The sequence below is a fragment of the Coloeus monedula genome, assembly GCF_965178545.1.
Source record: "Coloeus monedula genome assembly, chromosome: 1".
Lineage (NCBI taxonomy): Eukaryota > Metazoa > Chordata > Aves > Passeriformes > Corvidae > Coloeus > Coloeus monedula.
In genome coordinates, this window is record NC_138781.1 from 60,534,884 (window position 1) to 60,558,143 (window position 23,260).

Here is a 23,260-nt window from a genome sequence, read left to right on the forward strand (position 1 = left end):
TAATTGCTTTCACATTTATCTAATTTTTTTTATTTACTGTTTAAAAATGCCAAGAAAATATTCCTCATTTCCAGAAAATCCCGTTTTGACTTTTCATAACAGAATTGCTAGCCCTTATATGTTCTATCCCAAGAGTTCATTACACAGTCCCCAAGTTCTCTTTGGTTGGGTTGTAGTGGTCCTTGGTTAATGCCATGGCCTATGACCTCTGACTTCTTAGTAAAAATTCAGGCAACCATTGCTCTCCAAGTTCACTGCAAGTGGCACAACCAAATCTCCTTTGTTCTATGTCTCCTTCACAGCTGGCACAGAAGGAAGATAATGCAGTGTTTGGTTTGTGTGACTGGCAGATGCTTGACCTGCTCCAAGCCCAGGTTTTACAGTAAAGCTAGCAACTGAGGACACCGATGGACAGCTGGTGCCCAGTTTTGTTTGAATGTTTGCTCTCCCATAAGGGTACATTTTCCGCTCTAAGTTTAAAGACCTTGTTTGGGAATTATTTCCATCAGCCTTTCCTTCCAGGAAATAGGTCAGCATTTCACCTTTTCCCTTTACACTGACTTTACCCCTGCACATGAATTCATAACTGCACCTTTTTAATATCCGCTGAACTTCTTCTGTCACCTGAAGACAGAAAAAAAAACCAAACCTGTTACTTTTTTCTGTTCATGTAATTGCTCACCCCTCTCCATTTTACTACTCTGTCATGAAATATGCATAAGCAGAATGGATTAGCACCTACAGCTGCTCTCAGGCTCCCTTAGAATTTTCTTTGGGAAGTAAAGATCAACCTGGAATCTGAGAAGCAGAATTTCTGGTCTTGAGTTAAATAAATACACAGATAGATTAAACTCCATCCAACAGAAATATATAACCAAATTGTAGGCTGGGTCAGTTCCAGTGATGTTAATTTATTGCAGAAGACCTTTTGATCCCTGGAGATCAGACAGGTATTTTGGATAAATGACTGAAAGTGTTCATTGAGCTTTTGAGAAGAACACCATAGGTTCTAGTCAAGCCATAGTAAAACAACAATGTTCTCTGTCTGCATTGACTCTCCAATCCAAAGTATCCAAGCAATTTTTAGAGCTGCATAAAATTTAGGAAGATGCAAATGGACATAGATCCTTTCCTTGTAGGTCCTGTTTAGGCAAAATTTCTACAGCAGAAAGACTGGCAGTGTCTGCATTCCCAGGCTTGCCTCCAACTGTGCAATGAAGCAGAGAACTCTTGTTTCTTCTGATGGGAAATGATTTATTTGAGGATTTCATTGTCTCTAAGAAGTGTATAAGATGGAAAACAACTATACCTCTGATGGTGAGTAATCTGGAGAGAGTTGCCGTCTCCATAGGAAAAAAGTGAGGCTGCGTTTTCTAAGTGTTCTTGAAAACGTAAGCACATATAAAACAGGAGGTATGTAGAGTTTGCAAAATTGTCTTAGAATGCACTCACCTGAATCTTTCCCTGCACTCCAGTACTATCCATCCGGCTGGCAACATTCACAGTGTTCCCCCAGATATCATACTGTGGTCTTCTGGCTCCGATGACTCCTGCCACTACAGGCCCAACATTAATACCTAAAATTAAACAATGAGTTTGGTTTTCACTACAGTATATTATCCAAGGGAAACATGAATCCTGCAAAACAGATTTGACACAAGTGTCTTAGAATTTTTATTTTGTAATAGGGTAATACATGTTAACATCATAAAGCCAAGTCAGGGGAGGTTTTGGTTAGATGTCAGGAAAAAATTTTTCACCTAAAGGGTGACTGAGCACTGGAGCAGGCTGTCCAGGGAAATGGTCACAGCAACAAGCCTGACAGAATTCAAGAAGCATTTGGACATTTGGACTGTTCGGCTGTCCTGTGCAGGGTCAGGAGTTGGGCTTGATTATCCTCATGGGTGCCTTACATAATCTATGATCCCTTGGCATATTCTATGATTCTATGATTAAATTGATACCAAGTGGACTTCTGCATTTGTAAAAGGCTTAGAAACACGACAGAGACATTCCTTGAGATATCTTACTGGAAATGCAATATGTAGACAACATAAAAATTTGATTCTTCTGTGGATGTTGTTTGTCTAAAGAAAAGAAGAAAAGCAGTGGTAGTGCAGAGTTTAGCTGAAAATGGGACAAACTGTTAAAGATTTTTAATTGTTTCCTACAACTTCCACTGCAGTTGCACATATAAAACCTTTTAATGGAGGTTTTCCAAGTGGAACAGAAATAATGGCCTGGAATACACAAAGATTAGGGTAAGGGACATATGTCAGGTTGGTTGTTAACTAGACAGCTCAGATTCTGGAGACACTGGAAGAAGACAAAAGTATCTGAAAATGGCTCAAGCATATTTTTTTGGAAACTGCAGAGATCAGTTCTACATTTCTGACTGATTTCAACACCTTGTTTGGAAGATAAAAGTGTGCCCTGAAGAGCTGCAGATACTAAACCCTGCATGAGATTCTGTGCAAGGGCTTTTCTAAGTAATTTATGCAGAAGAATGAGGGTTAGATATTTGATCCTTTGTGAACCTGGAAAGACAAGTTATAACAGAGTTCAAAGAGAATTTGGTGTTTATGATTATTAGGATGTATAGGAGGTCAAAGATGTATAACTTTCCTATTGTTGCCTTTGATGTCTTTGGTCTTTCTCAATCTTCCACTGCTAGAAACCTCAGTTTTCCCCTTGTCCAGCTCATTCTCACAAGTCAGCCATGAAAATATATAGAGAAAGAAGCTGGAGAAAACTATCAGTATTAGAATATGCAATAAAAGGAGAACAGCAGTGGAAGTACCACTGGAGAGGAGCAGGATACATGAAGAAAGGGAAGCAGGGAACTTGATCTCTAAGAAGGCTGAAAGGACTCTGAGTGGTAAGATATGTAATAACATGTAAAGGATTGCATGGAAAGGGTTGTGTTGTCCTCAAAACCAGAGGATTAGATTTGTTGGAGAAAACAGGACTGGTTAAGGTGATTTGGCATCTGTGGACCAAAAGTTTCCATTGCACTTTTGATGCCGACAAAGCTTTTGCGGATGCAACTTAATACAGTAAAACCCAATTTTCAGCAGCTTAGCAATGCAAAGCAGTGTAAGCCACAAAACTGGGTACACTCATAATATTGTATAAAATTAATGGTGCAGTTTCCTTTTAGGGGTGCATAGATTAAGTAAACACACTGGAATTGGAGGCAATTACAATTTCTTAATACTAATGCACACGATCCAGACTGCTGACCTTCTACATGGATGTGACTCTCTCCCTGACAGAGAATTTTCAGTTTTAATCATGAGTGCAGGACAGGTAATCCTTTGCTGACAGCACAGGAAAAACCAATGAAAAACAATCTTCTGCTTGTGTGATAGTTGTAGAAACGTGACTTACCAACTCGTAGGACAAAGTCATTATAAGACTGATAGTTGATTTCATCAAGAACGTCAAACATCTCTATTGCAAAATCTGCCAGTGTACTCAGATGGGAATAAATTGATTTTTTAGCCTAGAAACAAAATAGTGTTTCACATTAGATTTGTATGGTACTGAGATCCAGGTTAAATACCAAAGTGAAAAATAATGAGAAGCTCAGATGGCTTAGGAAAAGAATCTAACCAATTTTTCTGTTTGTGAAAGGAAACTTTTCACAGTAGATACAACATATGCATTCTTTTTTCTGCTATTTTTTTCTTCTCTCTCTCCCTTTTTATTTCTGGGAATAATGGAATGCAAAGTTCCCGTGGTAAAGTGGTTCTGTTGCTAGAGAGCTGCAGATGTTTGTTTTGAGTGTGGCAGGGAATATAACCTGCTTTCTTACAAAACTACTTTGCCTGAGGATTAATAATAACTATAGTTTCTTCCCTCTTCTCCCTTTGGGGCTTTGCTAGCTCCCAGCTCCCATGGGGTGCATGCTGTTCCCATTGACAAAATTCCTGTAAGGTTTAATCCTGCGAGATGCAGAACACCCCTATGTTCTTCCTTTCCAGGAAATTTGAAGGGAGTTGTTATCAAATGTACCTAAATCAACCAAAGCAAAAAGCCCCAAAGAGATCAAATGAAATGGTCAAGTATTAACTTGCAAATAAAACCCCAAACATGAGAAAATAATTTTTACAACTTCAGTCTAATTAAACTGTGCAACTAATTTTCAGAGGATATTGTGGATTCCAAACTTAGCAAGATTCTAACATAATTCTCAAGATCATGAAAGAAATATTTGCTACAAAGTAGTAAAAACCTAAGGAGCATATTATTAGAAAGTGGAAAAGTGAGGTATGCATATTTGTTCTGTAACTCATGCCCTCCCTCCAGGATCTAACTTTGGTGAGTTAAAGACAGGTTACTAGAATAAACCTTTGACTCAACTCAGTATGACTGCTCTTATCTTCTGCTCTTATTCGAATAAGAAATATGAATTTTTGAACAAATTTGCAAAGTGAAAGTGGGCTAAAGGTAGGATATGGTGAAAGAAATGCAGGGTCAGTGGCAGCTTCAGTAGGGTGTTACACAACAGGACTATGCAAGCTGGCATGAGATGAAAGCTTGCTGAGTTTTTGCCATGATAGCGAGATTTTATAAATTCAGTGTTTAACAGTGGCTGAAAAAGCTGACAAACAGGATGCTATTCACTTTATTCACCTCAGTTTGAAATGGTTGCTTCATGTGGCTAGGAAATTTACAAAAAATTATGAAAGTCATCCTTGTGTCAGTCCCAATTTTTGGGAAAGATATTTTATTTACCTGCCTGAATAGCTGGCATTCTGCTTCTTGCAATGTGAACTAGCTAGCTCTACTCTTTTTCAGAATCACCAAAACAAAGCTTAAAGAGCTGATGGATACATTTCCAACAGAGAAAGAAAAAATATTCAATTTCTGGAGCAGGGAGGGAGTAGTGCATAGTTTTATTTGATTTCTAATCTTCTTTATGTTTCCTATCTTCCATTTCTTTGCTGTCTGACAAATGCTCTGTTTTCCTGCAATGCCCTTCAGGGTTGGTGGGGAAAGGACTGGTGACTGAGTGATTACTGAGTGCGCTGCAGGTGACAGATGCGTCTCAATAGGATCAGGGCAAACTTTTGAACCTCCACTGAAGAACACCACAAAGTTAGGACCCTGGTGAAGTCAGGATCCTGGTGAAATACAGACCAAATGAATTTAAATTGTGCAAAACATCTACAAGAGCTTGGTTTGTGTGCTGCCCTGCTGATATAACTGGCAAGCAATTATTTATTTAAACATTGGAGTCGTTACTGGAAAGACTGCCAAGAGCATCACAGCAAAGTCACTGTGATAGAGGCAATGTGCATTTACTGTAGTCACTGGATGAAGTCAAGGTGCAGAAGCAAGAGTCCAGTAAAATATGGGATTTAAATATTTAACTTCCTCAGGGTACTGGGCTCTTAAGTGTATAAATATCCTCAGTTAAGAGCCTAATTAACCCCATCCACTGCTTTCTGTTCATGTCCAAATCCTAGTATGAAATTAGTGATTCACAGTCAGAGGCTGCGCCAGACTTTCTGTTGAAGCTGGGAGACTCCTGGCAGATGGCAGACCAGAGGCACTTGAGTGTCTTATGGCTCCCATGGACACATACGATTCCATAGGACAGCCCAGGGACTGTGTGAAGCTGGCAGTGAGTGTCTGTGCATGACAGGCCAGCCAAGATTATCAGACTTCTAGTATACAGGTGTATGCTGAAGAACTATTGGAAATTGGCAAGAGGGTGTGACTAATTTCTGTTCATTTGCATTACATGAACAGTAGGGAGAGATCACTACCAGAAGAGAAGAAGAGCTGAAACCCTAAGTTAAAGTAAAAATTATTGTCTGTTTCATACAAGATCTTTCTTTCTGGAATACAGAATTTCAAATAAATTCTGCATGTACAGAAAAGATCAAAATTTGCCCCAATATTTAAAAGGAAGACAGAGTACTGTACAAGATCTTCTGCAGTGATTTAAAATGCATCACTATCATAAGCTCAGAATAGTATCTTCAGTACTGGACTAACTCAGCTGACCCTTCACTCAACAACTATAAAATACAAGAGACAAACATGTTTAGGTTTAGGAACATATGCTGCCAAAGTTACCCAATAACACACTTGTTTTGAGATTATAGTTCAAAGAGCATTTATAGCAGACACAAACGTATGTCATTGCCTGTTTGCCTCAGATCACACACTGAAAAAATTCGAAAGATCAATGTTTTTTGCCTGTCCCAGAACCCATGAGTCAAACATTTCAGGATAAACAGATTTTTAAAAATACCTTTTTTTTTTTTTTTAATGTATAGATTTCTAGGAGTGATACAAAGGAAGGCATCAGCTGGAAATACTTTGCAGACCAGAAGGTTAGTGACATGACATAGTCCAACATGATTCTAACTGTTGATTTCAATGTGGTCTTGTTTTTTATTTACTTAATAGGGAAAATTGTTGCTAAAGAGTCCACAGGGCATCTTCTGGCATTTTTTGCTTTTGCCTTCTAATTTTGTTTTATTTTGCAATGCTAAATCATATGCACCAATGTATTCAACATATGTCTATGACATATGTTCATACATATCAGAACAAGGGAGCGCTGCCTGGAAACTCTGGGCAGATGAGGTGAATGGATTGCTTTAATTTTCATGCTATTCTTATACTATTAATTTTATAAAATTTTCATTATTTAGTTTTATTAGTGTAATTACTAACATACATAGTACTCTGTACACAATACATTTAATATAATGCCCACAGGGTTTTCTGACTTTCCAGATGCTGCTTGGAAATCTAGGAAATCTCTGTTACAAGACAGTAACTTAAGGTAAGAATAACACTCAAGGGTAGTAATGAGGATATAGAAGAACTATGCCCCAGAGTTAGTGGGTTTGAAATGACTTTGACTTTTTAAAATTGCTGACTAATTAAAGCGGTAAATAGGATGCTAACAGTAGAGACAAAGAAGAGCTGATTTGGAGGGACCAGGTCCAGTGCAGCATTGTACCTAGCACAAAGTTCCTGTCCATGCTGGGGGTTGGGAGATTATGTTTATTTTAGTTGTAGGTTACATCTAGATTTCAATACTAAAAATATATATGTAAAAGTTGCATTTTAATATTCTTCTGCTAGTTTTGCAGTAATTCATTACACCTAGAGTCTCCCTTTCCCTGCATATTACAAGGCCATCTAAGAACGAGGTTTTACCACTACCACTCTGATTTAGAGGCTTTTATACACCAATTTGCAAGGAATTCAAAGCTGCAGACAATGAAATCACAAGTGAAGCCACATAAGCAAGTGTGGCAGTTTTCCTTTTCAGGCTTCAACTGTTCTTTGAATTTCAGATTCAAAATGTTGTAAAGAAGTTATCAATAATCACACAGAATTAGTTGTGTTTCTGATGTTCCTCTGAAAATTGAAGGAAAATGGTTCCTTCACGTAAGACTGTTGTGTAAAATCTTCTCACCTTAGTTCCTGAAGTAGGTACAAGTCCCACAGCTGCCATATATGTACTTCCAATTGTCTTGATCTTTTCAATGTCCTTATAATAGTCTTTGTCCATAAGCTTTGTTTAAAACATAAAACTGTTAAATATTACATAATATTTTAGACAAGCAACCATAGTTATCAGACGATATGTGCAAGTTCATTAAACCATATTATATTTGTTGAGTTGAGGCTTGCCCACTTTGAGGTCATTGAAAAAACGGCCATTAACTTCCATTTTGATGCTCTTCCTATATTAGAGAAATTTTAGGTCAGAGTCATGTGCCTAAAAATACAAATTTGGCACTTTGGAGAAGCCCAGTGGATACCAACTATGATTAACTAGGAAGTTCACAGTACTGTTTTATTAAACAGTTCAAGATACAATGATTTACTACAGATAATTTCATTGATAGTTATTTGGTAGAACTGATATGGTCAAAAGACAACATGTTTAGACCTTACCTCATCAAAATCAGCAATAATTTCATTTAACAGGCGTAAACATTCCACTCCCATATTATTGCCATCCAGTTCGATGTAGAAATCATTGAAATTTGGGATGGAAGCAAACATCACTCCAACTTGTGAATATGACTGGTAATAAAGGTCCTGTAGTTCATAAGCAGATATAATTTTTATTTTAAAAGATTAATCTAAACTAAACATCATTATTGCAGTACTTATTCTACTGCTAAGCAATAACTAGGACAAAGGCCATCAGTTTTTCTAGAGAGAAAACCAGACTTCTTAAAATAATGTTGAAAGAGGTCTTCACTCAAGGCCACAATTGAAAATTAACACCTAAGGTATTAAACCCATTTAAAACAACTTAGGGGTTTTTTCTGCTTAGACATAGAAGCAGTGAGCCAAAATTTGGAGAGTCTTAACAGTTATAGAACTTATATTGTATGAGAAAAATAATTTTCTCAATTTTGTTTTATAAGCAAAATAGGAGATGGACCAATTTTATCCTGTGGTACAAAACTGGCCTCACTCATTCAAGTCTTTCCATGTATTGTGGAATCCTATATAATAGGATGCTGCTCTGTATGGTAAGGTTTCTGCTTAAAACTTTGTAAGGCTCAAAGAAAGCAAAATCACTCAGCTGTGGTTCTAATACTTTGACCCACACTCTCAAGAGCCATATCATGGACATCATGGCTACTCCAGTGCTGAAGGTTTTCAGATGACCAGAAGGACTCTCGTAAGGCCTTCCTGAACCAATTTATTTAGTCACTGCAGCCTTTAATCTGTGTCTTCCCTGAGTATGTACAATTCTGTGTTTTTAACTTTAAATAGATGGTTTTGGTAACGGTAGCATACTTTCCAGAACTAGAGTGCCTAATACAGAAGTGTCTAGCAGTTCATACGCTTCACCATTCAGAACCAAACTGAGCTCAAGCAATACTGTGATAAATCCCAATGTCCTACATTGATTGGAAAATGAAAAAAAAGTGATTTACATGGAGGTACTTGGCTATATTGATGTTGAATGACAACCTTCCCTTATCCTGAATTTTATTAAAACTCTTCAGAGAAGGAGGACCATACAGCAAAAGAAATAATCTTAAAGTAATTCTTGAACAGAAGTTTTTACAAAGCTGCTATTTTTACATGAGTAAAGTTTTTTCCAAGCCTTTCTTGAAGACATACAGGTGGAAGGTGGCCCAAGCAACACAGGGACACATCCATATGGCATGTATTTAAATTTTATCTGGGTTTACCATATTTCTTGGATTAGACATAAGAAAGTGCTGTGCAACATGGGCCGGCAACAGGTTGAAAAGAATTCTTTTATTATCCAGCTTGACTCTCTCCATATCATCTCTCTCTTCTTCTGCCTGTTGGGATAGAGGAAAAGAAAAACCTTTCCAAAAAGCAAAAAACTAGCTGAGCCTATCAAATAGCTTCTATTAATTCATCCATACCTTCTATTAATTCATCCTTTGGGATTAAATGAACAAATATAGAGTACAAATGTAGAATGAGAGCAGTTCTCCTGTACCATGCTTCTACATTAGGCAAAATCCCTTTAAGTCCTTAGTAATTCAAGCAAAAGTCTCTCAGCTGTTTTCATGGTTTGATAGCTAAGTGTATTGGTATCTTCTGTAGTTCTCTGTTCTTTTAAATAGATGGTCAATATGTTTACAGAGTAAGCCAGAATAATCCCATTTAAGTCACATTGGCCTTGGAGGCCAATTACTTCCCATGTAGTTCAACGCAGTGGCAGCAGTATTTGATTCATCTTTCAAACAAGAGAAGCCAGTGAGAATCACCAGTGCTTAAAGCAAACCTTTATAACTTCCAGTAAATTGAAACAAATCTGGTAAGACAATAATTTCAACAGATAAAAAGATTTTAAAATTGAGCATCCTTAAGAATGAACTACAATTTTTAAAAAATGATATAAAGATAGTTAACATTTCTAGAGATTGTTTCAATTATGCTGGTGTTTGTCATGAAAACATATATAGTTCCTTCGCAACAGAAATTCTGTTATTCATGTGAATGACAGCATTCAGAAAGAGTGCTTAGGAGTTAACACATCTTAGGTCCCTAACCCAAGATACTGGCATCTTATTACAAGTGCTTGACTCACAGGACTTACTGCAAGTCATACAATAGGAAACTATTTTAAAAATCAGACCTCTTATTTGAAAAATATTGAATATCTAGGAATTGCGTTTGGGACTCCTAGGTTTGCATATTCCAGCCTAGTCCTTCATAGATTCATCTGCAAAATTACTTCTTTGGAATTTGCTCCTTGTTCTTAGAGCGACTTCTGGCCTTGCACCGTTTTCAGTTAGAAAACGCTTGATCAGTATCATATAATTAATCTCACAGAAATCTCAGCTTATTCTTTGTTCCTCAATCACACTCACAAATCTTCTGCTGTGATCCCAATGTGATTTTGTTTATCTAATTACAGTCAGTAGAAGACCGGAAGGCCAAATTGTCAGGCATTGCTGAGAAAACAAAATCACATAAACCATTGATGAACCTGTTCTAATCTTTGTTGGTGTCCCATTTTTATTTGGAATTTGGTGTCCTGATCTACTACAAAGTCCACATAATTTCTCAGTATCCATTCCTATGGAAGTAGGAGAAAACCAGTCACCTCTTGCCTTTGTATAGTCTAACAATATTATTTCATGTGATTTTTTTTTCCAGGAAGCTAAGTTTTATTTTCCATGACAAAACTTAGGAAACAACCTTTCTATTCAAATTACACAGCCTGCTTTGCCCTGCAGTTTATTCTGTATTTTTAAATTTCTTTACAAGTAGAAAGAATTCTGAAAGAGAACTGATTTTATAAACTTAAATTCTTCAGGAATTGTTGTCTTTTTAAATAAATTCTCAGCTCCTAATCTAATTTGTATAATAAGAAAGAGAACTTGTTCCAGAGGGAAATATCAGTAAACTTTAAACAGCAATTAAGTTGCAAGAAATACACCTGAAGCTTTTATTCTAAGCATCTATTTTCTGTTTGTGAGCTGTTTTCTTGACACTTCTTTCACTGTTTAAATTTCATATGCTATTTTCTTAAAATATCCTTCGCCTATTTTGGTGGTATGTTTTACTTACAAGAAAACTTACTGTTTTCTATAAACATGTGAAATGGCCTCTGGCATTTAGTTTTACTGTTGGAATTTAAATGTTTTAATAGGAAAAACAAAAGGTTCTTCAGCTGAAAATCCAAACCAATCTTGCAACTCCATTTTACATCCCACTAGAATATGGGAAAATTTATTCTGACAACAGCAAAGAGATTTGTTGACTGAATTGATGATCTTAATAAAATATCCATTCGGGGCTTCCTTATCCATTCTCTATTTTTTCAACAAGAAATTTTGTTATTTTCTTCCTAGGAATATTAAGGTTCTCAGTTAACCTACCAATACAATATGGGGCAGAATACCATCGTAAAGAACAAAACTTTTTTGAGTCAGGGTGTGAAGATTTCTGGACTAATCAAGGGAATCAAGTAGGGGTAGGTAAGTGGAGTAATCAGTTTGATACACTGTATGAGTAGTGATGTTGATCAATCACTGGCAGCGGCTGTTCATTTCTGATCTGGAAATATGTGATCAAATTCCTCTGCCTTGCCCAGTTGTGGCCCAAAGTGTTCATTTTGGAAGAAATGATTGAAAAGATTCTTCAGTACATCCATCATTATGTATGAATCACAACAAAGGTTTCAGAGCATGGAACACCCATGACTAAGAAGTAGAGAACTGGGCTCTTGAGTGAAGAGCTAATGGCTTAAATCAAACTATCAGAGTCATGTCTGAAGTGGTGGCAAAATCATCTATAAGAGCAGGGAAAGGCACTAATGATGTCACCATTGCTAATGATAGAATGCTATATGTTTAATACACCTAACAAGTGTCTCTTCCCTTTTTGGATACAAAACTGTTAACTACAATTTTGACTCTGAGAGAGTTCAGTTGCTAAAAATGAAATTGTGGGAAAAAGATTTGAAGTAAAATTAAAGATAACAGTATAATATAGGGGGAAGTATGGTTGCTACTCCCTGGATGGAACACAGTCAGCACACCCAACTTTCCACACATGGTATTATCTAGGGGGGACTAAATGGAGAGTGGAGTGGAGTCGAGCAGAGGGGAGCGGAGCGGAGTGGAGTGGAGACACTGCAACCAGGCTCTGCTGAAACCCTTGCAGAGGACAGTGCTCGGTGGTACTTTTTAGTTGGTAAGCCACACAGCAGCTGGAAGCCAAGGGAGATAAAGGAAGATGTCCTGCTGTTGAATCAGCAACCATGGCAAAATTACCCTCTTTGGATTGACATATATCCCCATCCCAAGGTTATCTCAGATACTACATGTTACTTGCCTCCAAGGCATGACCACCCCCCACTGAGTAAGATGCATGACTAATGTCACTCAGGCTTTGCATAAACATAAAGAAGAGTTAAGAAAGGGAAGAAGACTCCATCATATCTTCTGGGATTAGTTGGCAGGCTGAACCTCTCTTCTCCCCCATATGGACACCTATGGGGTAAGAATTGTACTCTATCCATGCTGACTGATTACCTCGAGCTAGCTTTCACTGGGGGTTAGAGCTTGTCTGCATATTGCTTTGAATATATTTTTGCAGTCAGATACTATTACCAGCAATCCTAAAACCTTAACTTCTCACCATTTTTTTTTATTAATAAAGAGTGTTAACTACAAACTGGTAATGTGGGTTCTTCAAGACAGCTAGCAGTCAATGGCAGTGGGTAAAGGTGTGGAGACCCAGCAGGAGGTCTCTCTTTTGGCATGTGACCCTGAACAAATCAGTTGAACTGCACTCTGATCTAGCAGACGACTCCTTGAAGGGTCCCCATAGCAGGCAGTGCTGGAAGACTGCTTGAGCACAAGGGTCTCGGCTTTCCTGGGGCACAGTCAGACTAATCAAACACTAAGCGTTTGAGAAAATCTTCATTTTCACATGAAAAAACCCCTAACATCATGGAAAGCCCTTGAATAATACCATGGTGGATAATGGCAGCAAACCTAAAATAGGGGCGAATTATGTAAACAGCAGAACAAAGGGAATGCTCTTACTTTTTTGTCCCCTGACCTATTTGAGGTCAAGCACCTCCTAGCTAACAGAGAGAGAGAGAGGAGTGCACTATCTCCGTGTGTTCTGGGAGAAATTAGCCTTGACAATACCCACGTGGGCCAATGCAGTGCCCTGAAAACTAAGCTGTGTTAGCTCTGCCCGACCTAGCCACAGAACTAGAAACAGAACATTCATGGAATTAGCACAGCATTCCTTCTGCATTACTTTCTCATGCTGAAAAGCAAACACATATTATCTTAGAACACACACTGGTCAATACTGCTGTATTGTTGCTGGTACCCTAGACAGAGTCTCTGCATGGACTGCCCTTAACCCATCCACAGATCATGCCTAACATCCTGCTTTATTATTGAAGTGATCCATTAAGAATATGAACTGAAGTGTACCTCATCTGCTACTACTGCAAGGAGCTTGAGTATCTATCCTCTTGCCCTGCACTGCCTAAGACAGCTCTCATTTATTCAATTCCTCAGAAGCTGCTTGGGGAAAGAGCAAAAATGTCATTGCATCTCTCACAAGGGAAGATAAAGGAGTGAAGGTGAGGTAAAAAAAGACTTAGTCATGTCCAACAAACTAAAACTATCCCATCACACAGATAATATGGGAGGGAAGTAAGCCAATCACTGGTATTTTCTGTACCTTTTTCCAGCTTCCTGCTTTCTGCCCTTCAGGGAAGTGCAATGAAAACTGTCCTTCCTCCTTGTGACTCATGACCTTCTAGTGCCCTTTGAGCAGCTGAGATTAAAGGATGCATAGGCATCATTCTTTCTCAGGAAAAACAGACACTGGGAAGGGAGAAGGAGTACTTGGGGCTGAAAGATTAAAATTGCACAGATCACAGGTATTTACATTTCTGGTGGGAATATTATCCAAACAGCTAAATGGCATTTAAACCTTAATCTATTTGCCCCTATTGCCATTGGCTAATTAAGGAAAGCTGCCAGCATATTTATGCAATAGCTACTAGCTCAAAAAACAAGGCAGATTATTGTGAAAATAAACAAGCAAGAAAATGCACCAACATAATTTTTCACATTCTGCTGTTTGTTTATACCTGTTTGGTATTTGTGACAGCTAGGTCATTTTGTGGAACCCAACTGTACTTGTAGAGCTGCAGTATTTAAAAGCAGGCTTTATTTTTGCACTGGACATGGTGACAAAATTTAAAATGTTTTTGGTACTATGACTTTTTATATCAATCTAATTAACATCTACTGCATTTTACATAGTTACACATGATCCCACAGCTTTTACAATGCTGGTAAGTGATTACCCATCCTCTATCTGGAAAGTGGTCTGAACAATTATATCACCTGACAGTTTAATAAACCTAAAAATGCTGTAGAAAAGTCACTGACTAAATAGATACCACATGAAAATACTGTTTCAAGATTCAGTTAAAAAGAAGCTAGGCACCAGCACCATGGAAATCTCATTTTGTTTACCTGAAGATGGCACTACATCCACAGGGAACAAACCCATCACACTGCTTTTGTAGAGCCAGATTTTTGAGTGGAAGTGCGAAGACACCTGGCAAGTCTTGCCTGCAGACTGTAAAACTGATACTTCTTACAAGTGTAACGGACTAGAAGAGACAGCAGAATGATATTCTAGTACTCCCTAAATGCATCAATCAAATGCATCAAATGAAGTCATATCATTTTATTATTCTTGTTTTCATCCTGTGACAAATCCTGGGTGAGGGAGCAACTACATTTTTTGGCAGCTTTAGGATCTTCATGAATTTATTACTTGTATTTATTTGTCCATTCTTTTTTTTTCTCTCCCAGTTTTATTAAATAATTTGCATGATCAAAAGTGATTACCAGTCACAAATAAGTAAAATGCTCCTATATTTGCTATTCATAGTTATTGTCATATGAGGCACACAGTTACTCAACAATGTTACGCAGAAAACAAAATTCTCCTCCAAATGCCTATTAAAAATATCAAGAAAACAACCAACAGATGTTTTCTGAAAATACTGTGGTATTCAGAAAGGTTAAATCTGGCACAGAAATATACCCTAGAAAATCAACAAGAGCCTATAACACCACTAACATGTGAACAGTAAGTACAAATATAAATGTTTTAACAACATATCATCCATAGAAAATGTATTCTTTCCACATGATGTACATAAATTCTACTGTATTATCACTGTTCTGGTTATGCAACCTCGATGAGTGGAAATTAGGTTAACTTATCTTGAAACTGTGTGTTTATTCTAAGTCAGTTTTTCTTGTTTGAAACTGCTCTTCTTCAAAGAACTTTTTTCCCTGATGGGGTGGAAAAAATGTGTGGAAGTATGTTTTCCTCAGACCTTAGCATAGACCACTGAGTATGTATCTATGTATTCCTACTGATTAATTTCAGGATACTTTCACTGTTTAAAATATAATTTAGTAGTACTAGACTGTTGTTCATGATGAAATAAAAGAAATTATCTATGAAATCCTTTTTATTGCAGCCTATGCCACAAACGCTTTTATTCATCTGAGAACATTTTTACAGGATTAGCCCAACAACGAACGTTACTAAAAGTATGCAAAGTGCTTGAAGCTTCCAGAATAGCCCTTGAGTCTGAAATTCCCCCAGATGTAAGCCAGCAATTAAAAAGCCTCCTAAAATGACATGCTGAACCATGCTGGAGTATCTTCACACAGTAGGGGCTGGCTACTGGGAGATGTGAATCTAGCTTTAGCATTTGGTTCATGCAATTCAATGTTTGCACAAAGAATCAGCACACTCCCTTTGCAAACCAGAAAATCTCCATAGGCCCTGAGCACTAAGTTGACGGACTTTCTAAAACTTCTGTTACCAGAATTATAACCAAGTTAAGCCAATATGGTTTAATGTTAAGTAGTATTATGGCTTTAGAGAAACATGACCAATACTGCTTTTAGCCTTATAGAAGGCTCCTGCAGTCCAGCAGCTAGAGAAAACCGGCTCTTACTTGTCTCCTCTTAAAGGCTGTTAAACAATTAATAGCCTGCAGCTTGCTAACTATTCCAAGGCAGCGTTAACATATAGATATTTCCAACAAACCGTGTTCCCCAAGCCTTCAATACTCAGATTTTTACTGTGCTGTAGAACCTAGTAAGTTCAAAGACAATGTTTTGGGGGTTTTTTTGCTTATCCATTTGAATTTATCAGTACAATAAGCACTTCTGTAACATCCATCATGGACATGCATGTTACGTTAATTAGTCCTTGGAATCAATATCATTTACAACCAATACACAGAGTGGGAAGCAGAACAGCATTTCTTTCAACATGTTATCCACTATTACTTATTGCACAGGGAATAGATCTTCCACTTGGAATTGAGAAGATGAAATGTATATGTCCAGATAATCTAAGAGACCAAGAATAGCGTACTGATTTCAAAGAATGGTAGTTACGTTGATGTTATGTAAATTCTGAATTTTCTACCTAAACTGATTTTTTCCTTTCTCATTATTATCATGCAAACTTCACACACAAGGTGGCACTACGTAAGTCTCTGATTTGCAACTAAAAAGATCTGAAAATGGCATTTGATCTTCTCAGATGAAAAGCACTTTTTGAGATGGTACCTGAAAATGCCACTGGACAATACTGAAATTTCATTTCATATCTCCCCTTATTGTCCCTTGGAGAAAGTGCACAATGGTTTTAATAATAGTGATAGATGACTAGGTATTTTTATATAACCTGTCTCCAAGAAAACAGAAAAGTTCATATTTCTTCCTTTACCACTGTCCAAGTCCAGTTCTGGTCTTTCATTAGACAAGCATCCCATACTCCTGTACTTAAGTTTTTTAAACTAATTAATTGTTAATTAAAAGTAACTTAAAACTAAGCATCTTTAAGCAGTACTTGCATTAGGGATGCACAGTTTGCCATGGAAGTTGCAGTAGCTGGAATGATGATCAGGGCCTGGAATAACATACAGAAGGTTTTGTATTCATGGATCATATGGCACTCACATATTTCCACCGCTTGCCAGCCCACATAAAGTTAGTGACTATCCAGCGAGGCATGTGCAGCACCGAATTTCAAAATCAGGTGATTTTTTTTTTACATCTGAAAATTGTATTTGGCACCATAGCAAACAGAAACTAGTATCACTTTATCCAAAACAAGCTTCTGAGGCTGACAGGCACAGCAGTTATGAATACTGCAGGTCATAGGACAAAAACTGAATTAAACGATCACACTCAGCTGAGCTGTACAGAGTTCATGGAAATTATAGAACAAGATAATCTTAAAGCATAAAAGAGGGGAACACAGTCTTGGACATCAAGTCAATCAAGAAATCCCAACGAAGCTTAACTGCTAGGTAGAAAAACTTCTCATGCAGAATATAATAGAGCTAAGTCATAACTGCTTTCTCCACTTTATGTAATACAGTGGATCCAGGGATGTGTTCCAGTCAACCAGTAACCCATGCATTTCAGTCTTGATGTTATGTGTAAAAGCAAGCGCTACAATGATTTATATGGTCTTCTTCACAACACAGTTCACAGGATGCAGATGAGAACAGAATACGACCTCTGTCAACTACAGGAATGTAAGCTTTACTGTAACTGTAACTTCCAAATTCCACCAAACAAACTTACATATTCAACTTTCTCCTTCCCTTGGGGGCCGGTGTAAAACACCTTGGACGTGGGAATTAGACTGCTGAGAGGTGTGACAGGAGGTAGACATATCCTGATGCCCATGTTATGGCTAATATAATTTCTGTAGGTTTTTGCTGTGATTATGATAGTTAGGAATTAAATTTTCAAAAAAGGTCCCTGAACTTGGTATCTAAATAAATTTCTAATCTTCTTCTGAGAAAGAGTTCCATAGTTTCTTTGTATAATATAGGTTTAAATATTTCCTTTTATCAGTTTTATTTGCTTCTTTTCAGTTTAACTGAATATTTATTTACTTTCATTCCTTTTTGAATAATCAGATAAAAAAACCCCATGGAATTGATTTTTTTATCTCAAGTTTCTATTGTTAACAGTTTATTCCTAATGCACCTTAGATATAAATATATTATTTGATTAATGATATACTGGAACAACTGCAAAGAAACAAAAAGTCACTTCTCCAGGAAAAAGATGAATTTTATAGGTCTGTGGAAAGAAAGCTCTAAAATAATCTTTCTCTGTGAACCCCAAAAGACATGAAAAAATTTGAGTGTCTGAGTCCAACTAATTTGTCCTGTAATCTGAGTCCAACCAATTCAAAAAGTCAGACATCATTTTTTGTGCATGGATACTGTAAAGTCCTGTGATTTACCTGCACTGCCCAGAGGTAGTCCAGACGCAGTTTCAAGTCCACCTGTCTTGAATGCAGGGCCAAAGCACAAGAAAATAGCAAAATAGCTAGTATTGGTTCATAGCCACGCATATAAAAGGAGCCGCCCCTTAAAAATAAGAAGAAAATAAATGGGTTTATTCCAGGTCTAATACCTAAGGCTGCACATTTTTAATATCAGATCTTTAGTTTAGAACACATGGGTACCTCCTAATCACTAGCTTTTTTTGAGGAGGCTCATCTGGGCAGAGAGATGGGCGGCAGGACATCTGATCACTGCATCATGCCAACATGCAACTTCTTGAGGATTTTTTAATGCTATGCATTATTATAATGTGTGTGCACATTTTTACTTAGGAAATATAAAAACATTGAAAAGCTCAAAAGCTTAACTGAAATTGGGATTGCTTGAGGGCTGCTGAAACATGGCAGTTACGTTTTTAAGTGTGTTTTTCTATTCCATATGATAGTTAGACTGCAGTGTGTTCAGCTGGGGTACATTAGCATAAAACTACAGAACAATGGGGCAACAGTTGCCAACTCCCAAAAGCTGGTCTCCAGTTGATGGATGTTACTAGATCCTACAATTGCTGGGGAGAGGATGACTGAAGTATTTCTTACACTCTACTGAGTCTATAGTCCTAGGCAGCACTGAACACTAGAGGACAATTCAGAAATAAGTAGTCAATGTGTAACTATCTATAGAAAATTACCCATTGTTTAATTTAGCTGGATACCTACCCCACTGCTTTTCTGTAACCACTGAGTTCCAGAATAACTATGTACAAAATTGTAACAAAAAGCAGGAGAATCATTTTTGGCAAGGAAGATACACGTAGAAATATTGCCAAGGTGAGAGTCCCCACTATGCAGGAAAGGAAAGCATAGTGGGCTGTGTCACATGGAAGTTCATTCATTGTTTTATTTGTTCCACCAGGAGAAATTATAACTATTGAGCTGCTGGAATTGGTATTCCAAACCCAAGGCATGCAGCCAACCTAGAAAACACAGAAGAGGTGAGAAGAGGAGAAAGTTAAATGCGAAATAAACAGAAATATAGTTGCTATGGAGGCTGACTGTAGTTCATTTCTACTTGGAAAACTATGGCTGTGGAGTTCCCACCCAGCTCAATGCTGTATTAAAATCTCCTTTTCCTGCAATGCTCCACTGAGTTTCAGGGGAGAGACACAATTTGTTAATTAGAGGCCAACAAGGACAATCAGTTCAAGTGTGGGCTAAGTTTAATAGTTTCCCTCTCAGTGCTCCTAAAACCTAAGAGATTCTCAAGCCAGCATATTCCTGCAAAATTAAGGAACTTCAGTTAACATTTTATGTGGCCATGCAGGTGAAAAAGGTTCTTGTACAGAGCAGAGATATAAATAAATGTTTGTTTTATTGACTATGCAAATCATATAAACTTCAATTACTTAAATACAAAGGAGAACATATTTTAATTGAGTTAAAAACTAAACATAATATCTTTTTCCATCTCACAGAGACTTCTGCTGTCACATATGTTTCAAACACAAGGACTCATCTTTAATATTCCTGTCATTGCAGTTATCCAAGGAGTTTCATTTCCTTCTTAGACTGGGAAGTAAAATTTTTTTTGTATATTGCTTATCGGAAATTTGGGGAAACCTAACCTGCCTATCCTAAAGACAATGTCATGTACATATCTCAAAGCTGTTACACAAGGAAGAGAGGAATTTCTGGCACATAGTGCAAGTCCCTAGAGCTCCAGTTTTAACTGCAGTCCAACCTTCAACCCTCACAGAGGAAATGGATAAGAGTTAGTATAAGTGGGGAGAGTGGGATGGTAGTGTGAAATTGATTTAACAGGCACCATCATATACGCTCTGCCCTGTACTTACGCTTTCTCTTTTGAAGTGTGTTATAAGACTTTTTTATTTCATCCCAAATGTTGACAATGAAATTTTATAGTATGCTGTAAAGTAACTGACCTGAGTCAACCTGAAGGGTGATTAAACCGTGTATTTTATGGGGGTTGTATTAACTTAGAAGGATGAGACATAATAAATAAAATGTGAGTTAAACTCATAATGGGAAACACTATGAAACGAGATTGAGAGAGTGAAATGAAAAACCCCTTTAATGGGATTTTGTTCAATATCCTTAAAAATGTTTTCATGGTAAACTCATCCAAAAACATACACATGCATGAGGGCTTCATCAATGATCTGCAATCTATCCAGGAAAACATTATCTTCTGTACAACCAATAGTGGAACCTCAACACCTAGCTCTTCTGATAACTGAGAATTCAAGAGGCATTACCTTGCAGGAACTAATAATTTCTACTGATTAAACATTTCTCCTTAGGTTACAAGTTATTATTGTTCAGGAAAGGATAAAGTTATATTTCTGACCTATTCCAAGTTGTAACTGAATGATCACTGCCTTGTTGGAAGTCAGAACTTCTGAATTCTAATCTGTCTTCTTACACTATTGTTCAGCTTTGCATTAGGGCTTACAATGTCTGTTTCTCATTCTCACCATCTTTAAGTGGCAACAATGGTGCTTGTTTCATTTGGTCGAAGTAAGTGTCAGATCTGTGGAGGCTGATTCACAAAAGTTTTGGCTGTCATAACTTTAATCTCAATCCCAAAGTCAGATACACAGAATTTGCTCAGAAGCTAGCCTGGAATCACTGCAAAGCTCTATGCATTTTGTGCTTATGTCCACATTAGGAACCATATATGTGTCTGTGTGCTATTACAGCTGTGTGTTACTCACACAGATGATGTTCAGGAATTCCCAGAAATGTCTCAGCATCAGTAATTCTTGGTTCCTCTCGGGACATTGGAATTCACAGAAAAGGGATCCTCTGCCCATTCAGTTCATGGGGATAAGCTAGTTATTATGTTCTCGGGGCAGGTCCAGGGACGAGTGAATACACAAAATACAAAATACAAGGCTTGGCATCTCAGCACTGAGAATTGCTCATGTTTTCTTAATGGTCAGAACACATTGTCGAATTCCTGCAGAGAGGCATGATTTGAAACATCTGCCTTCTCAGCATTTCCAATTGTGTTTTATGTGCTATTTTTGTGCAGATTCTTTCCTTCGAGTACCCTAAAATGTTTAGTTCATTAGCATTAGCAGCCAAAATGCTGAAATTGAGCACTAGGAATTCATCAAGGCAACTGACTGACAAATACTTAGGTGAAGTTTGAATACCATTGGAATTCAAGTCCACCATGTTGAACTCTCTGCTAATCTACAGTAAAGGAAGCTTAATTTTCAGAAGTATTGAGCATGTTCACTTAATAGAACAGAAGCTTTTTAGACTTTAGACGTGAATGGATCATGTAAGTAGCATAGTGTAAGCACCTCTTCTCGTTACACAAAACTGTCAATATTTTAAAATCTATCTTTCTGATCTGCCTAGACTAAAAGCCTAGACTAAAAATCACCCTGTTATTACACAGAAATATGTTCCATAAGTTGCCACATAGAAATAGCAGTCTTGTTTTGACACCATACCTTGTCTGTCACAAAATATTAGCCATTGAACTAGCAAGCAGTTGAACATTTAAAACCAGTTTTCCCACAAAGTGCATGACATCATCAGTCCACATGATGCTAAGGTTTGACATACAAATTTATATTGGTTTTGAATAGGTATTATCTGTGTAATTTGCTAATAGCTTTGCCATTCCTAATTCAATACACTGTCCTACACAATACATTGTCTCAGGGCAATGAAAGTTCAAATTGCAGCAAAGGGGGTTAATTTTGAAGAAGCATGCTCTGCAAGTATGAATAATAAAAGAAGTAGGAATTCATCAGATGAAAATATGGTATGTGTTTAATGGACCTGCCCCAGCTTGTTCTTTAAACAGAATGCTAATTTAAGTGATACTTGATTCAAATACTCACCACACAGCCTTGAGCCACGGAGTATATTAAGATCACAATAAAAATACACAAAATGGTACGAATTTGTATGGTCAGGCACCCTGGAAAACACTAAGGAAGAAGAAAAAAAAGATTTATAGATAAAATATTTAAAATATTTTTAAGGTGGGGTTGTTATTTTTTAGTAGTCTATAAAGAGAAGTGAATAAGGGATACAGAAATTTAACCTGTACTGCAAATTACGAAATTGTAGGTATTGTTGCATAGTAACTGTTATTTGGTTATTTTTGTAGACGTATTTTAACTGTAATTCCAGTTTTGGAGATAATAAATGTGAAATTATTATTGCTATACATTATTTCTCACTGTAATTAGAACTCTTAGAAATTTTAGTTTTATGTCTACTCATTATGTAAATAATACATGAGGATAGCACTTGATTTTGCTATCATGGGGAAAATACCCAAAGCAACTTTTGTCTTGCAAATTTTCAGTTCCAAATTGTGATCCAAGAGAACGTACTTTGATAGCATAAAATTTTAGAGTGGCACATGTGTCTTCTGTTATAATAGGCATGTTAAATGCCAGGGTAGTTTTAATTATTGTGACTCATAAAAACATTGAATTTGTCAGAAACAGCAGTAGAGAACAAAAGTATCTGGTGAAATGGAGTCTTGTGAACATTTTGTTTATCTTCACTTTTACCGTGATTCCATTTATCACACTATTACATGTCAAGTTCTTGCTCCTATGAAGTCTGTGACAGAACGTGAGACAGGAAAGGTAAGTCTGTCAGGCTGTGTACTTAGGCCCGTTCCAGTCATTCTGACCAACTCTGCTTCCAGGTAAAGCTTCTTTTCTTCCTTTCCCTTTGCACTAAGAATGTTTGGTGCATCTATTATCTACTGGATATATATTTCAGACCACAGGACTTCTTCCAGTGACTTTAAGGGTCAAGAATCAAATCCAAGAAACAGTCAGATTTAAAGTGGGGATTATCCCGTGTCGTTTAAAAGGAGGAA

General features: G+C 37.2%; 1 protein-coding gene across 1 annotated transcript in view; it reads right to left on the bottom strand.

Moving 5' to 3' along the window:
- Positions 1–285: 285 nt before the first annotated feature.
- The window catches only part of ADCY1 (adenylate cyclase 1), a gene marked incomplete at both ends in the record, with an annotated part of 147,130 nt that continues 124,155 nt past the window's right edge, over positions 286–23,260 (bottom strand). The window contains 9 exons of the mRNA XM_082278765.1: positions 286–624; positions 1,453–1,577; positions 3,391–3,505; positions 7,451–7,549; positions 7,936–8,082; positions 9,198–9,314; positions 18,340–18,466; positions 19,099–19,355; positions 22,260–22,349. Coding sequence (XP_082134891.1) covers positions 286–624; positions 1,453–1,577; positions 3,391–3,505; positions 7,451–7,549; positions 7,936–8,082; positions 9,198–9,314; positions 18,340–18,466; positions 19,099–19,355; positions 22,260–22,349 — 1,416 coding nt within the window. The remainder of the gene's footprint in view (positions 625–1,452; positions 1,578–3,390; positions 3,506–7,450; positions 7,550–7,935; positions 8,083–9,197; positions 9,315–18,339; positions 18,467–19,098; positions 19,356–22,259; positions 22,350–23,260) is intronic.